This window comes from Nuphar pumila, chromosome 6 (assembly GCF_984573655.1).
Source record: "Nuphar pumila chromosome 6, dmNupPumi1.hap1.1, whole genome shotgun sequence".
NCBI lineage: Eukaryota > Viridiplantae > Streptophyta > Magnoliopsida > Nymphaeales > Nymphaeaceae > Nuphar > Nuphar pumila.
The window spans coordinates 44,870,098-44,885,771 of NC_143254.1; the positions used below are offsets into that span (position 1 = coordinate 44,870,098).

Here is a 15,674-nt window from a genome sequence, read left to right on the forward strand (position 1 = left end):
TTCGGGTCTAAGTCCGGTTCCAGATATAACTAAAAGTTGCAAACCCACATGGGTTAACAAGTTCGAGTATAAATCAGATCAGCTTCAAATGGGTAAAATAAAACCATTTTTAATCGGGTCTAAAAACTAAACCCAAACACATCCCAAATTGATTCAGGCCAGAGTCCAGGTGTAGGTATGACTACTGACAATTGTGGGTTTAGGTATAAAAGAATGGGTTGGGCTTATCATAGGATCATTTTAATCAACTCGGCTATCTTAGAAGTGATTTCGTTAAAAAAAAATATAAGTGCTATTATGATGTCTTAAATATTTGAATTTTGGAAAGTAAATACCATAATAATTAAAGGTAGCCTAATTACTTTATTTGATGAAATTTCAGTCCATTTATTGACAGAAAAATTGTCCCTACTTTAGTGGGGATACCATTACCATTTTCATAGGAGCCTTGCGACAAGGTCTTCCAAATAGAAAGAGCCAAAATATATGAGATATGGAAAGTTCCGATACTTGTTATCACCAACTTTTAAACTACAACCACTCGTATTCTGTTACAGAAAAAGTTTCTTTGACTCTGTCCTTTTCTTCTAAGAAACGGGTATAGATTATCCAAAAGCCGCAGCTCTTGGCTGTATAAATAGAGAGTGCTTGAGCAGAAACAATACGAGTGTGGTCTGGTGCAATTTGATTGTTGTGTGTGGTCTGGTGCAATTTGATTGTCCTTTTCGTGCACTTTCCTCTGTTTCATTCATGGCGCCAGCATTCTCAACTCTTTCAATGGTAATCTTCTCTTACTGTTTCCAATATTCAATTCTTCATAAAAAAAAAAACAAAGGAGGCTTGGACCATCTGGTAGGAGCAGTTTGTGCAAGTCACCATGTGATGGGATGTTGCAAGTTCAAGCACTACTGATATATGTGTGGTTTAATAACTGCCTGGTTGTATGAACAGGCCTCTGACCTCATTGGGTTGGCTAAAGGCTGTTTGTAAAAGGAAGGAGGCCCTAATTCCCCAACTCTTGTGGAGAAAAAAAAGCATAAGAATTGTTTTTATTACAATTGGTTTACAAATTCCTTTTGCCCTTAAATATATAACTGAACATATTAGGCTCAATTTCTCATTCTGCCTCATAGGTTTTAAGTGTTTTATGATATATCTGAACAGTTAAATGTGTTTAGCATGCTCAATTTAGTGAGAATCCACTCTTTGATCATGTTTTTTGATGAAAAAACATATTTTTTTTAGCGAGAAAAACTGGTACCTTCATAGCCATTGATTTTAGATCACCGAAAAAACTTGTATACTGGTTAGATTTCGGAGATCCAAATGTCGATTTCCACTAAACAAATCCTATAGATCACATCTACGGTGTTAGATGTAAGAAAAAATACTTAAAACTATGATTTTTTAAGGGGGGCTAACCAGACTTAGCGAAAAAGGGAGCCTAAGGAATGCAATATATATATATATATATATATATATATATATATATATATATATATATATATATATATATATATATATATATATATATATATATATATATATATATATATATATATCACATAGTTTTCAGAGTGTTTTTTGCAAATCTGACCTTCAGATGTATTTGGCATGGTCAATTTGATAGAAAGCGATATTTGAAATCTGTTTTTTTGATCAGAAAATATTATTTTTTCAGCTTAAATATTTATAAAAATTGTAAACCATCGATTTTCAAACCTTGTAAAAACCTACCCAAGTAAAGGAATGATTCAAGAGTAAATTCTTATAAATTCAAGCATGTAGAACACATCTGCATGATCAGATTTGATAAAAACATGAAAAAACATTCAAAAGCCTGATAGCATCAGGCACGGATCGGACTAGGCATCTATCCCCTACTATATTCTATTACATTAAGATTTCAAAAGATGTCACCGAGTGGTTTGAATGTTTACCACCAAACCGTCATTAGAGATGCACGGTGTGGATTGTTGAAAGTGGTGCCATCAGCGAAACTGATAATATTAGAAGCTTTTTGCTCTAAACGTGGAATGTCATCACAGTATTTGCTCACAAATTACATATATACTTGCAGATGGCAGAGGAAGAACGAAAGTTCGAGGCAGAAGTTGCTGAGGTCGAGAAGTGTTGGAACTCGGAAAGGTTTCGGCTAACTCGCCGTCCATATACTGCAAGACAGGTGGTGTCACTCAGGGGTAGTTTGAGACAGAGTTATCCATCAAATGATCTATCAAAAAAGTTATGGAGGATCCTTAGGACCCATCATGCAAATGGGACTGCCTCAAGAACTTTTGGTGCACTAGACCCAGTCCAAGTAGCCATGATGGCAAAGTATTTGGACACAATTTATGTTTCAGGGTGGCAATGCTCTTCTACCCATACCACAACTAATGAACCAGGACCAGATTTGGCTGATTACCCATATGATACAGTCCCTAACAAAGTTGAACATCTCTTCTTTGCTCAGCTATTCCATGACAGGAAACAGAGGGAAGCTAGAATGAGCATGAACAAAGAAGAGAGAGAGAAAACACCATATATAGATTACTTGAGGCCCATAATTGCAGATGGTGATACAGGTTTTGGAGGTGCAACGGCAACAGTGAAGCTTTGTAAGTTGTTCGTTGAACGTGGAGCAGCTGGAGTTCACATTGAAGATCAATCTTCTGTGACCAAAAAATGTGGCCATATGGCAGGAAAAGTTCTGGTTGCAGCCAGCGAGCACATTAACAGGCTCGTTGCCGCGAGGCTACAGTTTGACATCATGGGTGTAGAGACGGTTCTAATAGCTAGAACTGATGCAGTTGCTGCCAATTTAATCCAGAGCAACATAGACTCTAGAGACCATCAGTTCATATTAGGAGTCACAAATCCTAATCTTAGGAGAAAAAGCTTGAGTGATTTATTAGCAAGATCTTCAGATCAAGGTAAATCTGGGGAAGAACTACAAGCCATTGAGGATGAATGGTTAACACTGGCTAAGTTGAAAACTTTCTCTGATTGTGTCAAGGATGCAATCAATGAGTTAAATTTGACTGAGTCAGAAAAGATAAGGAGAAGAAATGAGTGGGTAAAGCTAATACATTACTCTAGGTGTTTGTCTAATGATCAAGCTAGAGAAATAGCCAAGAGTTTGGGTGTCACAAATATATTTTGGGATTGGGATTTGCCTAGAACTAGAGAGGGGTTCTACAGATTCAAGGGTTCTGTACATGCAGCCATAACTCGGGCATGGGCTTTTGCTCCCCATGCAGATCTTATATGGATGGAGACTTCAAGCCCTAATGTCCAAGAGTGTACTGAATTTGCAGAAGGTGTGAAATCTGTCTACCCTGAAACCATGCTGGCCTATAACCTGTCTCCATCTTTCAATTGGGATGCATCAGGAATGAGTGATGAAGAAATGAAAATTTTCATCCCAAAGATTGCTAGGTTGGGCTTCTGCTGGCAATTCATCACACTAGCTGGAGTGCATTTAGATGCGCTGCTGAGTCACACCTTTGCAAATGACTTTGCAAAGAGAGGAATGTTGGCCTATGTAGAGAAGATACAAAGGCAGGAGAGAGAAAATGGAGTTGAAATACTCCAGCACCAAAAATGGTCAGGTGCAAATTATTATGATACCGTGCTAAAGACAGTGCAGGGTGGCATTTCTTCAACTGCCGCTATGAGCAAAGGTAAAAATCTCTTCATTTTTGTTTTTCCACCTTCCAACTAAAATTTGTTTGAGATTTCAATCTTGTTTATTTTCTACTACAATTTGGAACATACTTTTGTGTAGGGGTGACCGAAGAACAGTTCAAGGAAGTACCAACTAAGATAAAATTGGAGCTGACTGAAGGTGAAGGAGCTCTTGTTGCTAACTCAAGAATGTAGGCACGTCAAAAATTCTTGCAGATATTTCAGCATGTTGTCGCCCACAATCTTCCCTCCCCAAAGTTGTTTTAGGGAAAATAAATAGAGTACTTTTAATAATTCATGTTTCTCATTATTTTTCATTTGGATAATCATGTTTAATTCCCATTGCTTTTATTATGCTTAAAATTTTAGGACAATCTAAGTATTCTATATGACAACTAGAATCTTACTGCTGTATGGTGCATAATTGTCCATCCCTTTAATTTTTGCTGCCGAACCATGGTCATCTTTCCAATGGTATAAACCACAAGGCTTTTTAAGCTGACCCACCTAGCCCCTGTGAACTTGTCCATTCCATGAGAGAGAGAGCAAAGTTGTTGCAACCCACCAAGGTCTAGATTTAACTTTGGTAAGGACAAAATTCCAAACATTTCAAGAAAATGACTAATAGAATATAGTAAAAATAGCATAACCTATCAAGTCATAATAGCTTGTGCTTCACAGCCCATCCCGGGTTCCCCAAGTGGATAGGGTGATTCTTGGGAAGATGGTGAAACTCCATGTTCCCTAGGATCAATTCCCACGGGGTTCGTATTGATGGCTTGCCCGGTAAGTGTTCTTTGTGGTCTAGGGCACTCACTTGGGGGTTTACTATCTAAAGGGTTGGGCAACCCATTAATGGTCCATGTTCCAGGCTACTTCTTCGGTCATAAAAAAAAACAAAGAGAAAGAAAAACAAAGAATTGTCTTTGACCATATCCCTATCTTTTACGTGGACGATCAATTTCGGACTTGCAAAAGTTTTATTATCATATGCATGGTAGCTCTTCTAGTGGATGAATTGAAAGAATTTTAGATTTAATCTATTGAATCATGAAACTTTTTGCAACACTATGCAATTGAAATTACAAGATAATGTTAAACAGAAAGACGATGTAATCCCAAGAACTTGTGGTTATCTTATCGTTTTTTTTTTTCGGTCATTTGTTACATGGAATCATGTCTTTATAGGCTCAACAAAGTAACCGAATTATACAATAAAAGAAAATGCAGACTTGATATTGTAATTTTGTAAAATCATAAACAGAAACCCGAAAGAGCTTTACATAGACCTCCAACCAACCAAATTTTCTGGAGAAAACTATACAAGTTCAGAAAGTCGGTAGAAGGTGCATCTCATATTCAAAGTTTTGTTTGCCAGCATATTCCCAGATGCTTTGGCCATGGTTAAGATAGAAGTTGTAGCAAGTCTTTGTGAAGGAACATAGCTCATCCACTGTTTGATTCTTGGTTGCTATTAGAACTTGATTGTGTTTGTTCTTTGTTATTGGCAATCCTGGGGCTCTTTAAAACATCAGGATTCTGCTCACCGGATGCCTTCGTCTCAGGAACAAACTCTTGTGATGCTATATAATAGAGAGCAGTAACCACATCACTGATCATAGGGCGAGTATTGGCTTCATCTTGGAGGCACATGGCTGCGACAGCAACTGCATGGTAGAGGCCCTTGATTGGATATCTTCCTTCTAGTAGTGGGTCAACTATTAGAGTGTACTTTTTCCTTTCTCTAAAGTATGGTTGTGCCTTCATATTCATTAATTGAACAGTCATAAATTGGAGGATTAATGGAAAGAGATAAAGCCAAATCCTTACTATTAATAAAAAGGAACTGCATCATGAGCATGGACTAGTACATCGAAGAAAGACATACCCAAGTAACAAGATTCTGTTCACGTGGTGGTCTTGAGTTGTCAATGGCTCTTCGTCCCGTGATTATCTCAAGAAACACAACGCCGAAGCTGTACACGTCTGACTTTCTTGTCAATTGGCCAGTCATTGCATACTCTGGTGCACAATATCCATAAGTTCCCATCACCCTTGTTGAGACATGATCATTATCACCCGTTGGACCAAGTTTAGCGAGTCCAAAATCCGAGAGCTTTGGATGGTAATCTTCATTCAGTAAAATATTTGATGCTTTAAAGTCACGGTAAATGACAGGTGGATGAGCCTGTTCGTGCAGATACTCTAAACCTTTTGCAGCACCTTCAGCTATTTTCATTCGGGTGTTCCAGTCCAGAGTAACCTTATCTGGTGGGATATCTGCATTTGCAATTGGTGTTTCTTAATCATATAGTTATAAAATGACATTCATTTTTGGCTGAAGCCATAAAAATAGATGAGAGGAGGACAATATATATCAATGCATAAAGAATCATCTTGGGACTTGAGTTACCACATGATTTGGTTGATTGAAGTTTGTACCATGTGTTCTCATGTAATAATTGTGATCATCAAAGCAAAAGGTTAAACCCATTTATCATGCATCCTAGTGCCAAGTAAATTGCATTTGCTGAGTCTAAAAGTAACACAGGAAATTTATGCTTACTGAAAAGATGATCCTCCAAAGACCTCAATGGCATGTACTCATATACTAGAAGCCTTTGATTTCCATCTGCACAATATCCTATAAGTTTTACGAGATTGGGGTGGTGAAGCCGACTAAGCATCAAAACTTCAATGAGAAACTCCCTATTTCCTTGCAATCCATTCCTGTCAAGTTGCTTTACAGCCACTTCCTGAGAGGGAAAAAATAAAAAAGGCTATTAGTTTGACCAACCAATCCAAGGCAACCAAATGATTAGCTTCACATGGAAACTAGATGTAATATAAGTCTATCAGCTTTTGGGGTGGCTTTGTTTGGAAACTAGGAGCTAGGATGGGAGTTAATGCAATTGGTAAAGACTTTGTCAAAATACCTTGGTGGTTTCCAATGGTAGATGAAATGGGTGTTTATGGATTTTGGATATAAAGTGAGGTCCTCTATGTTGGGAATTAAGTGACCTTGCACAAGGCCGAATTTATAGAGGGATGAAGGCTTCACAGTTACGCTCAAAATCGCCAGGGAGTCCAAACTCTCAACCCTCTTTTATCTCAATGCTTTAGTAACCACTGTTACTTTTTGTCTATTTGTATGTTTTCATACTGCATTTATAGACTTAAAAATGGTTCAAGTTTTGAGACACAACCCTGGAAGAAATCCCTCCATCCTCCAAGAGACATGTTTCTTGTATTATGAATGTTGGAATGGCATCCAAGAGTCACTTATGGCCATACTACCTTATATATCTCCCACTTTGCCATAAGATACTTCTTGTGTTTATATGCTTGTTCTCAACCGAAACCTTGTATATACACTTTCTGAGTAATCTTTACTCACCCTATGTTTATATCTTGTTCTCAACTGAAACATTGCATACACATTTTCTGAGTAATATTTACTTTCATTGTGTTTATATGCTTGTTCTCAACCGGAACCTTACATACACACTTTTTGAGTAATATTTACTCTTATTGTGTTTATATGTTTGTTCTCAATTGGAACCTTGCATACACACTTCTTGAGTAATCTTTACTCATTTACCACTTAAACATATCTGAGTTCCATCTGATTTACATGTCCAGTGAAAACATCCTTAGTGACTGTCTTGATTAGCGGGTCTGCTATCATGTAACTTAAAGAAACATAGTTTATTGTTACTTCACTTTTTATAAGCATATCATGAATGTATTGATATTTAACTTTAATATGCTTACTTTTAGAGCTATCAACTCATGTTTGTATTAGTCTTATAGCAGCTTTATTGTCACAATATAGTTGAACTAAATCTTTTGGAATGTCTAATTTCAACTCATTTAAGAAATGATTTATCCACACACCAAATGTGGTTGTCATATCATAGATAATATACTCAACTTTCTGGGTATGTTGTGCCACACAACCTTATTTTTTGCATGACCATGTAATTGCTCTACTTCCTAACATAAATACATAACCAAAAGTGGACTTTGCTTCATCTTTATTACCAACAAGGCTAGCATCTGAGTATTCTATAAGCTTTAAACTATATGACTAATAGTATAGCTTAAGTCCCTTAGTTCCCTTTAGATATCAAAAAATTCTCTTAACTGCTTCCCAGTGAGAGAGCTCATGATTACTTTGATATCTACTTACTAGACTTACAACAAAGCTTAACTCAGGTCTAGTACAAAGCATTGCATACATCAAACTTCCAATTGCCTGAGCATAGGGAACATTCAATTTTTATTGTCCATCCTTTGGATAGTCATTCTTACTTAGCTTTTGGCCTTTTACTGCAGAAGTACCTTTCGCATTGGTACTTTTTATTTTAAATTTCTTTAGAATGTGGTCAAGATATTTTTCTTGACTCAATCATAGCAATCTTGATTTTCTATTTCTATAAATTTTAATTCCAAAGATATATGAAACTTCACCCATATCCTTTATTTTAAATTGAGAATTTAACCATAATTTAGTCATATTTATCATGTCTATGTCATTTTCTGCAATTAATATATTATCAACATAGAAGGATAATATAGTAAACTTACTCTCACTTTTCTTGGCATATACACAATGATCTAGACTATTTGCCTCATAACCCAATTTGGTTATAGTATTATAAAAAGTCAAATACCACTGTCTTGGTGATTACTTAAGTCTATAAAAGAATTTATTTAACTTGTATACTTTATCTTCTTGACCTTTAATTTTAAAACCTTTTGGTTGCTACATGAAAATAATTTCATTTAATTCACCATTTAAGAATATTGTTTTCACATCCATTTGATATAAGTCAAGATCAAAATAAGCTACCAATGCCAAAATAATGTGAATAGAAGTTAGTTTGGCTACAAGAGAGTAAGTTTCTTCATAATCAATCCCTTCTTGTTGAGTATAACCTTTTGCTACTAATCTTGCATTGAATCTATCAATGGATCCATCTGCTTTGAGTTTTTTCTTAAGAACCCACTTGCTATAAATTGTCCTATATTCATTAGGCAAGGTAGCTAGTTCCCAAACTCCATTCTTTTCTGTGGAGTCCAACTCATCTTTTATTGCTTTCTTCTAGAGTTTAGACTCATTAGAAGTAATTGCATCTTCAAAACTCAAGTTATCAAGAGTTTCATCCAAATCCATAGAATAACATAATTTCTCACTCAAGAATGTATAATAATTATTCAAATAGGATGAAAGAGTTCTTGTTCTTTTCTATCTAGTTAATGGTTGTAAAGTTTGTTCATTATTTATAACTAAATTGTTATCCTCTAACTCTTGAATGGGTATCTCAAGATCATTTATGATATTCAGAAAAACATCATCATCTTCAGGATAAAAAATGCTTTCTTAACTTTTCAAGAATTCTACCTCTCTAATCTCTATAAATCTCTTTTTAGGATTATATAGTCGATATTCCTTTGATCTCTTTGAGTATCCCATGAAGATGCATTTGATAGTTTTACTATCTAACTTGTCTCTCCTTTGACTAGAAATCAACACATGAGCAGAAGACCCCCACTTTCATAAATGACTCAAGTCTGGCTTCCTACTAGTCCATAATTCATAGGGAGTAAGCTCTACAACTTTATAAGGTACCTTATTCAGGATATACATGGCAGTGCAAATTGCTTTTCCCCAGAATTTCTTGAAAAGATTTGCATGTGTCAACATGGATCTTGTCATATCCATTAAAGTTTTATTCATTTGTTTTGCTACATTATTCTGTTGTGGCGTATAAGAAATTATTGTATGAGAAGTTATATTATTATTAATGCAGAAGGTCTTAAACTCATCAGAGTTATATTCACCTCCTCTATCAGATCTGATAACTTGGATTTTTCTTCCTAGTAATTCTTCAACTTCATGTTTATATGCCTTAAACTTTTCTAGAGCTTCTGATTTTTTTAGAAATTAGATATATGTATCCATACCTAGAGTAATCATTTATAAATATGATAAAAATATAATTTTCTTTCATGTGTTTCTATAGTTAAAGATCCACAAATATCTGTGTGTAGCAGAACTAACAAATCACATGACCTACTTTCCTTAGAAAAATATGTTTTTATCATTTTTCCTGATATGCATGGTTCATATTTTTTGAATTCTATATTTTTAAGGGAATATAATAATCTCATGCAAATTATTTTTTTCATTTTATTGACATTTACATGCCCTAACCTTAAATGTCATAAATATGCATCAACATTAAATATACAATCAATATAACAAGAAATATTCATTGTATTATTTGTAGAGAGAGTTACATTAACTATGGTGAGCATCATAGCGACCCCTGAGCTTCACTTTTTCATGTTTCTCAATAGTGACCTTGTCACCCCGAAAGCGAATTTCGAAGCCCTTTTTAACAAAATCTCTCACTACTAAAAGATTTCTTTTCATGAAAGGTATATAAAGTACATTTGTTAGTAGGAGACTGATCCCTTCTACCTGAAGCCTATAGGTCTCTATCCCGATCACATCACTATTGGTGTTATTTTTCATATACACCTTATGATCTCCAGGCTTCAACTCCTTTATTTTCACAAGTCCTCCCTTTGTCTTAGACACATGTCGCATCACCCCTGAATCTATCCACCACCCTAGGATATAACTATCTATGATCAATGATTCAGATATAGTGCATACTAATTCTCGTTCTTTATTTACTTACTTTCATGGAGTCTCTTTCTTGGTTCTATTTGGACAATTATTCTTGAAATGCCCAACTTTTTCATAAGAGAAAAATGCTTCTCTGATTGCAGTATTAGAGTTATTGGTTTGCACTAAAAGCTTCTTGTTGAATTTATTCTTCTTAAATTTCTTAAAGAATGCGCATTTAGGCTTGAACTTATTAGAATTTGCTGGGAAGGATTCTTAAGTATTCATAACTTCTCATTTTTTGTCTTTTGACATATGCTTTTGCTCAAGAGCTAATTGCAGAGGGAGCTCTATTAGAGTAAGACTTTTCTGGTTTAACCTCATAGTAGTCAACACTATCTTCCATGTTGAAGGAAGACTATTTAATATGGTAGAGATTTGCATGCACCCGAGAATATCATTTCCTGCTATGGCTAAGTCCTTAGTCATTATCAGCATTCGATTCACATGATTGACCACGTTGTTTGACTCTTTTATCCTACAAGAGTTGTACTATTCTAGAAGTTAAATGTAGGTTTCTGAAATCATATCATATTTTTTCTTGACTTCTTCTATCATTCTCTTTGTAGTGTCAAAATCTTTAAATACTCGGATGAGGTCATCTTACATAAATATTAGAAGAGTTGCTCAAGAAGTTGATCGTCTTCAATAAACTTGTTATGAGCTTTCTTTTTTTCTTTAGTCAATTTATCAGTTAATGAAGATTTCATATTATTCAATATGTATAGGGTCTTATCATGTGCCAATACATATTCCATTTTTATTTTCAATATTCCAAAATTCATCTTATTGAGTTTTTTTATTTTGAACAACTCAACCATGACTATTCGATTTATTAATTTTCTAATTATAAATAAATATTAAAATTAATAAAGTATATTCTAACTAATATTTGTAAATATAACTAGTTTATCATGCAATATTATCTTTAAGTATACAAGAAACTCACAAAAAATGCTAAATTTAAGCATTTTTTAACAAAGATAAGTAATAGGTGGTTTTCTGAAACTCAAAATCACTTTTCTGTAATTTCAGAAAGTATTTAAGAGAGGTTATGTGTAAACAAAATCACAAAAACCTATTTCTTCAACTTTTTGAGTTTATCAAAAAAGATAAACCTCTTTTCTATAATTTCCAGAAAGGTAGATGCTTTTTTAAGCAAAAACAAAAACAAAAACAGAAACCTCAAAATAAATTTTTTTGAGTTAAACAAAAAGATTCAACCCTCTTTCTGTAATTTTAAAAAAGATTAGTGCCTTTTAGTAATTATAAAATTTTCTGAGTTTAACAAAAAAGAATGGAACCACTTTTCTGTAATTTCAAAAAAATAGGTTATAGTTTTCTAAAATTATAATAAATTTCAAGTTTAATATGAATTTTTTATTAAACCTTATATGTTAAATGAAGGGGAACCCGATTAGGGTTCCCTTTTGTTAAAAAAAAATAAGGAAAAAGAGGGAGCCCGCGGCTACTCGCTGGAGCGGCACTCGAATTTTGGGCAGGGTTTCCTTCGGCCCATCCGGCGATGCGTAGGTAAGGCTCTACCTTTCCCCCTTATCCTTCCTCTTTTTTTATTTTTTTGGTAACGGGCGACAACCCGATGCTTTTTCCAGCAACGGGTTGCAACCGGGTGCTATTTTCGTTGAGTCGTCGGTTCCTATTTTGTTTGAGTGATAGCTTCTGCTACCGCCTGCAATTTTTCGACAATGACTCATCAGAATGGATGAGTCATGGGGATGACTCGTCAGAGCAACTCGTACCAGCATCAACTCGACGTTCTTTAACTGCCTACGATGTTTTGGGTTTTTCAGCAATGACCCGATGGAGTGGAGGAAGACACTAAACGGATTTGGGCGTGCTCAGTTTCAACGTTGGTCAGTCGGTTTGACATTTAATTTTTCTGGCAAAATGAGCACTATCCGGTTGGTCTGTCAAAAAACCCCTTTCTGAGGTAATGTGTTGATTTTTTTCTCAGCGACCCATCCCCTCGCCCTTTCACCGCTGGAAGCGATCTCCGATGGGATTGTTATTGGAGAATACCTCTCTGGTCTAGTCGAAAAAAAATGTGAAAAAGTCTTCTGTTTGGCAGTAAATGAAGAGACTTCTTCTATTGATTTTGATTTCTGATTTGTTTTGTGAGCAATAGAGGACTAAAAGCCCTCTATTTTTTTTATGTCACAAATCAGATACTATGGGCTTGTGTCATCGGACACGTTCCATCGATTTCTGGTGACAGATCTTAATGATCGTTGTTCACTAGAAAAATATATTTTATCTGAAACACTTTACCCTAATAAATCGGGTTTTCCCAAAGAGTGATTTCTGATCATTGTTTGATAATGCAAAACAGAAAAATTTGACTAACCTTAATCATTTATTTTTTCTGTTTGAATTGTTTTTTTTTTCTCGACTATGGTGATGCAAAAATATCGGCATGCACACTTTTACCGAAAAAGATCTGTCAAACCCGCGCTCTGATACCAATGTTGGGAAGTGACCTTGCATGGGGCCGAATTCGCAGCTGGATGAAGGCTTTGCAGTTATGCTCGAAATCGCTAGGGAGTCCAAACTCTCAACCTTCTTTTATCTCAATGCTTTAGTAACCACTGTTACTTTTTTTTATTTGTATGTTCGTATATTTTTATATTGTATTTATAGACGTGAAAATGATTTAAATTTTGGGACACAATCCTGAACGAAATCTCTTTGTTCATCTCTTGTATTGTAACTATTGGAATGGTCTCCAATAGTCACTTATGGCCATGCGACCTTCCACTCTATCCTCGATATTTACAATAAAGAACTTTTTCAAATGAGTAATCTCTGTCTGAAGCTTAAGAAGTCTTTAATCAATCCTTTGCAAGCAAGCGATTGACCTAGCAATAGTGACGAGTGATAAATGACGAGAGAGTTTTCATTAATGACAGATCTAAGTGATTTGACAAAATACAATTTTTTTTATTTTGAAATCACCACCATCACTTCAATCACCATCATTCGTTGTGCAAGCGCGTTGGAGACCAATGTTGTCTAATTGAGCTGCATCAGCCGATACTGATACTCAAGTGAATCGTTATATATCGGTCATAAAATAATAAAAAAATATTATATATCAATAACACATGTTAAACTCATTAAAATAATATTTTTTGGTAATTTTTTGTATTTATTTAAAAAATAGCCGATTCATGGTGAAGGATATCGATACAAGCCGATAAGCACTGATGCTAATAACATTGGTGAGGACTACCAAAAGTGCAGATGCCATCATTTCACAACCGGTGGTGATTGAAGCGATGGACGATGGTAATTTTAAAAGACAAAATTTTGTGTTTTGTCAAATCACCAAATCCTCATTTTCATCAATTATGAGTAGGGGTGGCAATCGGATCGGGTCGGCGGGTCAGAATACCTCAACACGAACACCGACTCGTTTATTAAACGAGTCGGATGTGGCAAACACGAACCCGACCCATTTATTAAATGGGTAACCTGACACGACACAGTTAACCCGTTTAATAAACGGGTCGGGTCGAGTCGACATGACACAATTACATGATACGGTGACCTGTTTATTAAACGGGTCGACCCGATAACATAGACACGATAAACGGGTTGCAGGTTGACGGGTTCGTGTAAACGGGTTGACCCCGCCCGCCTAACTCGTTTATTAAACGGGTTGGCGGGTTGGCATACCCCTAACACGAACACGAACACGACCCGTTTAATAAATGGGTTAGGAGGGTCGACACGTTTACGACACGAACCCGTTTAAGCCAAACCCTAACCCGGCTAAGAAGTGGGTTGGCGGGTCGGGTCAGATTTTGCCACCCCTAATTATGAGAGAGACATTTGCAAGGAAAAAGTTCAGAGAAATTACTTGGCCAGTGCTTTCGAGATAGCCCTTGTAAACTCTCCCAAAGCCACCTTCACCCAGTAGGCAATCGGATCTGAAGTTTCTAGTTGCAGCTGCTAACTCACGGAATGTAAATGTAGTCCCAGCAATTTTCTCATTGCCAACTCTGAGCACCTCATCAGTTAAAGACTTCTCTTGGCTACCTCCTGATCCATTTAAAGCATTGTAAAACCATGCATCAGGCGCTACAGTTATTTGTTTTCTCTAACTAAGGTGGAAATTAATTTTAAGACAGCAATCATGTATTAACATTTCGGTTGTCTCGGTGCACGCGAAAAGAAAGAGATTTCATGCTCTATGTTTAGTACTATAACATCCCACTTTACCCATCTGTTTAGAATCTTAGATAGCTGGCTGCACCAAATCATCGCCCCAAGGGCTCAACATCCAGCGTTACAAAGGATGAGCTTGATCTCAAGACAATCAGTTCCGTGGAGCACAGATAAATGCAAATATCCATGCAATTTTCTCAGTATCGGCAAGTGAATCGTTATGAACCAGCCAAAAAATAATTTAAAGCCACTAAAAATATATTAAAAAAATGTACGTAATTTTTTACGTTTATTAAAAAAATAACCGATTCAGGTCAGTATCGATTTTGTGCCGATAGGATACCAATACTGACAACATTGATCATGATACTTAATGATCTAACTGACAATTATGTATTTTATATCAACCATTCAATAAGCAAGGATATGACCACCACTGCAGGTTTGGCCAGCAGGGTGGTTGTGACTTGTGAGAGTGCTGAGATGAAGCCACCCGATCAAACCTCACTGGTACACGGGTTAAGTCAGGGTGGTCATGGGGCCGCACCCGGGGTTTTCTCGGTAAAGGTTTTCCGTCATTTAAAAACACACACACACACACAAGGATATGCAGCTATGCTGAATCCGATCATGCATGTTAACAGATCGCTGATAACAAATACAGCAGATGTAATGCATACGGAAAGCGAGCTAGCATTGGAAACGAAAGGCTCACCAGATTTCATATGCGCATTCCTTACTAACGTGGCAACTGAAATTACTTGCTTTCCCCGTCCTCTTTTCAATGACTTTCTACCACCCGAATTCAGACTCATACAAGGGAAGCACTTCATTTTCTCACCGATTTGAAACCTCAATTACTACTTACTTTATCAAAAGACCAATCTCTATCCAGCTGCTCGATATCCATTTCACCTTAAATCGAAGAACAAATATCCAGAGGAAGTTCTGCAGCTGAATAAACCTAGTTTTCTGCAACTTAGTCCCAATTGAAGAAGAAATTCGAACTGCCCAAATTCAATTCTTGCCAAATAAACTAAGATCAACCTTTAGAAACTTCAAACTTCCATCAACTAGAATCTATAAATCCTTCATTTTC

The 15,674-nt window shown here is 35.9% G+C and overlaps 2 protein-coding genes across 2 annotated transcripts; one reads left to right on the plus strand and one right to left on the minus strand.

The window, feature by feature from the left end:
• Positions 1-750: 750 nt before the first annotated feature.
• On the plus strand, positions 751-3,882 carry ICL (isocitrate lyase). Its single transcript, XM_090009449.1, has 3 exons — positions 751-780; positions 2,081-3,683; positions 3,788-3,882. Exons 1-3 carry the CDS (start codon positions 751-753, stop codon positions 3,880-3,882), a joined length of 1,728 nt encoding a protein of 575 aa, XP_089865575.1.
• A 1,251-nt stretch (positions 3,883-5,133) lies between these two features.
• LOC149834763 (receptor-like cytoplasmic kinase 185) lies at positions 5,134-14,633 on the minus strand. Its single transcript, XM_090009451.1, has 5 exons — positions 14,630-14,633; positions 14,268-14,449; positions 6,254-6,443; positions 5,576-5,967; positions 5,134-5,448 (listed from the first exon to the last, which is right to left on the minus strand). Exons 1-5 carry the CDS (start codon positions 14,631-14,633, stop codon positions 5,134-5,136), a joined length of 1,083 nt encoding a protein of 360 aa, XP_089865577.1.
• Positions 14,634-15,674: the final 1,041 nt, after the last annotated feature.

Coding starts and splice junctions, on each gene's coding strand:
- ICL (XM_090009449.1), top strand. CDS start 751: ATGGCGCCAGCATTCTCAACTCTTTCAATG. Junction 781..2,080: donor CATTCTCAACTCTTTCAATG/GTAATCTTCTCT, acceptor ATATACTTGCAG/ATGGCAGAGGAAGAACGAAA. Junction 3,684..3,787: donor AACTGCCGCTATGAGCAAAG/GTAAAAATCTCT, acceptor ACTTTTGTGTAG/GGGTGACCGAAGAACAGTTC.
- LOC149834763 (XM_090009451.1), bottom strand. Junction 5,968..6,253: donor TTTGGAGGATCATCTTTTCA/GTAAGCATAAAT, acceptor TTGCAAATGCAG/ATATCCCACCAGATAAGGTT. Junction 5,449..5,575: donor AACAGAATCTTGTTACTTGG/GTATGTCTTTCT, acceptor ATGAATATGAAG/GCACAACCATACTTTAGAGA.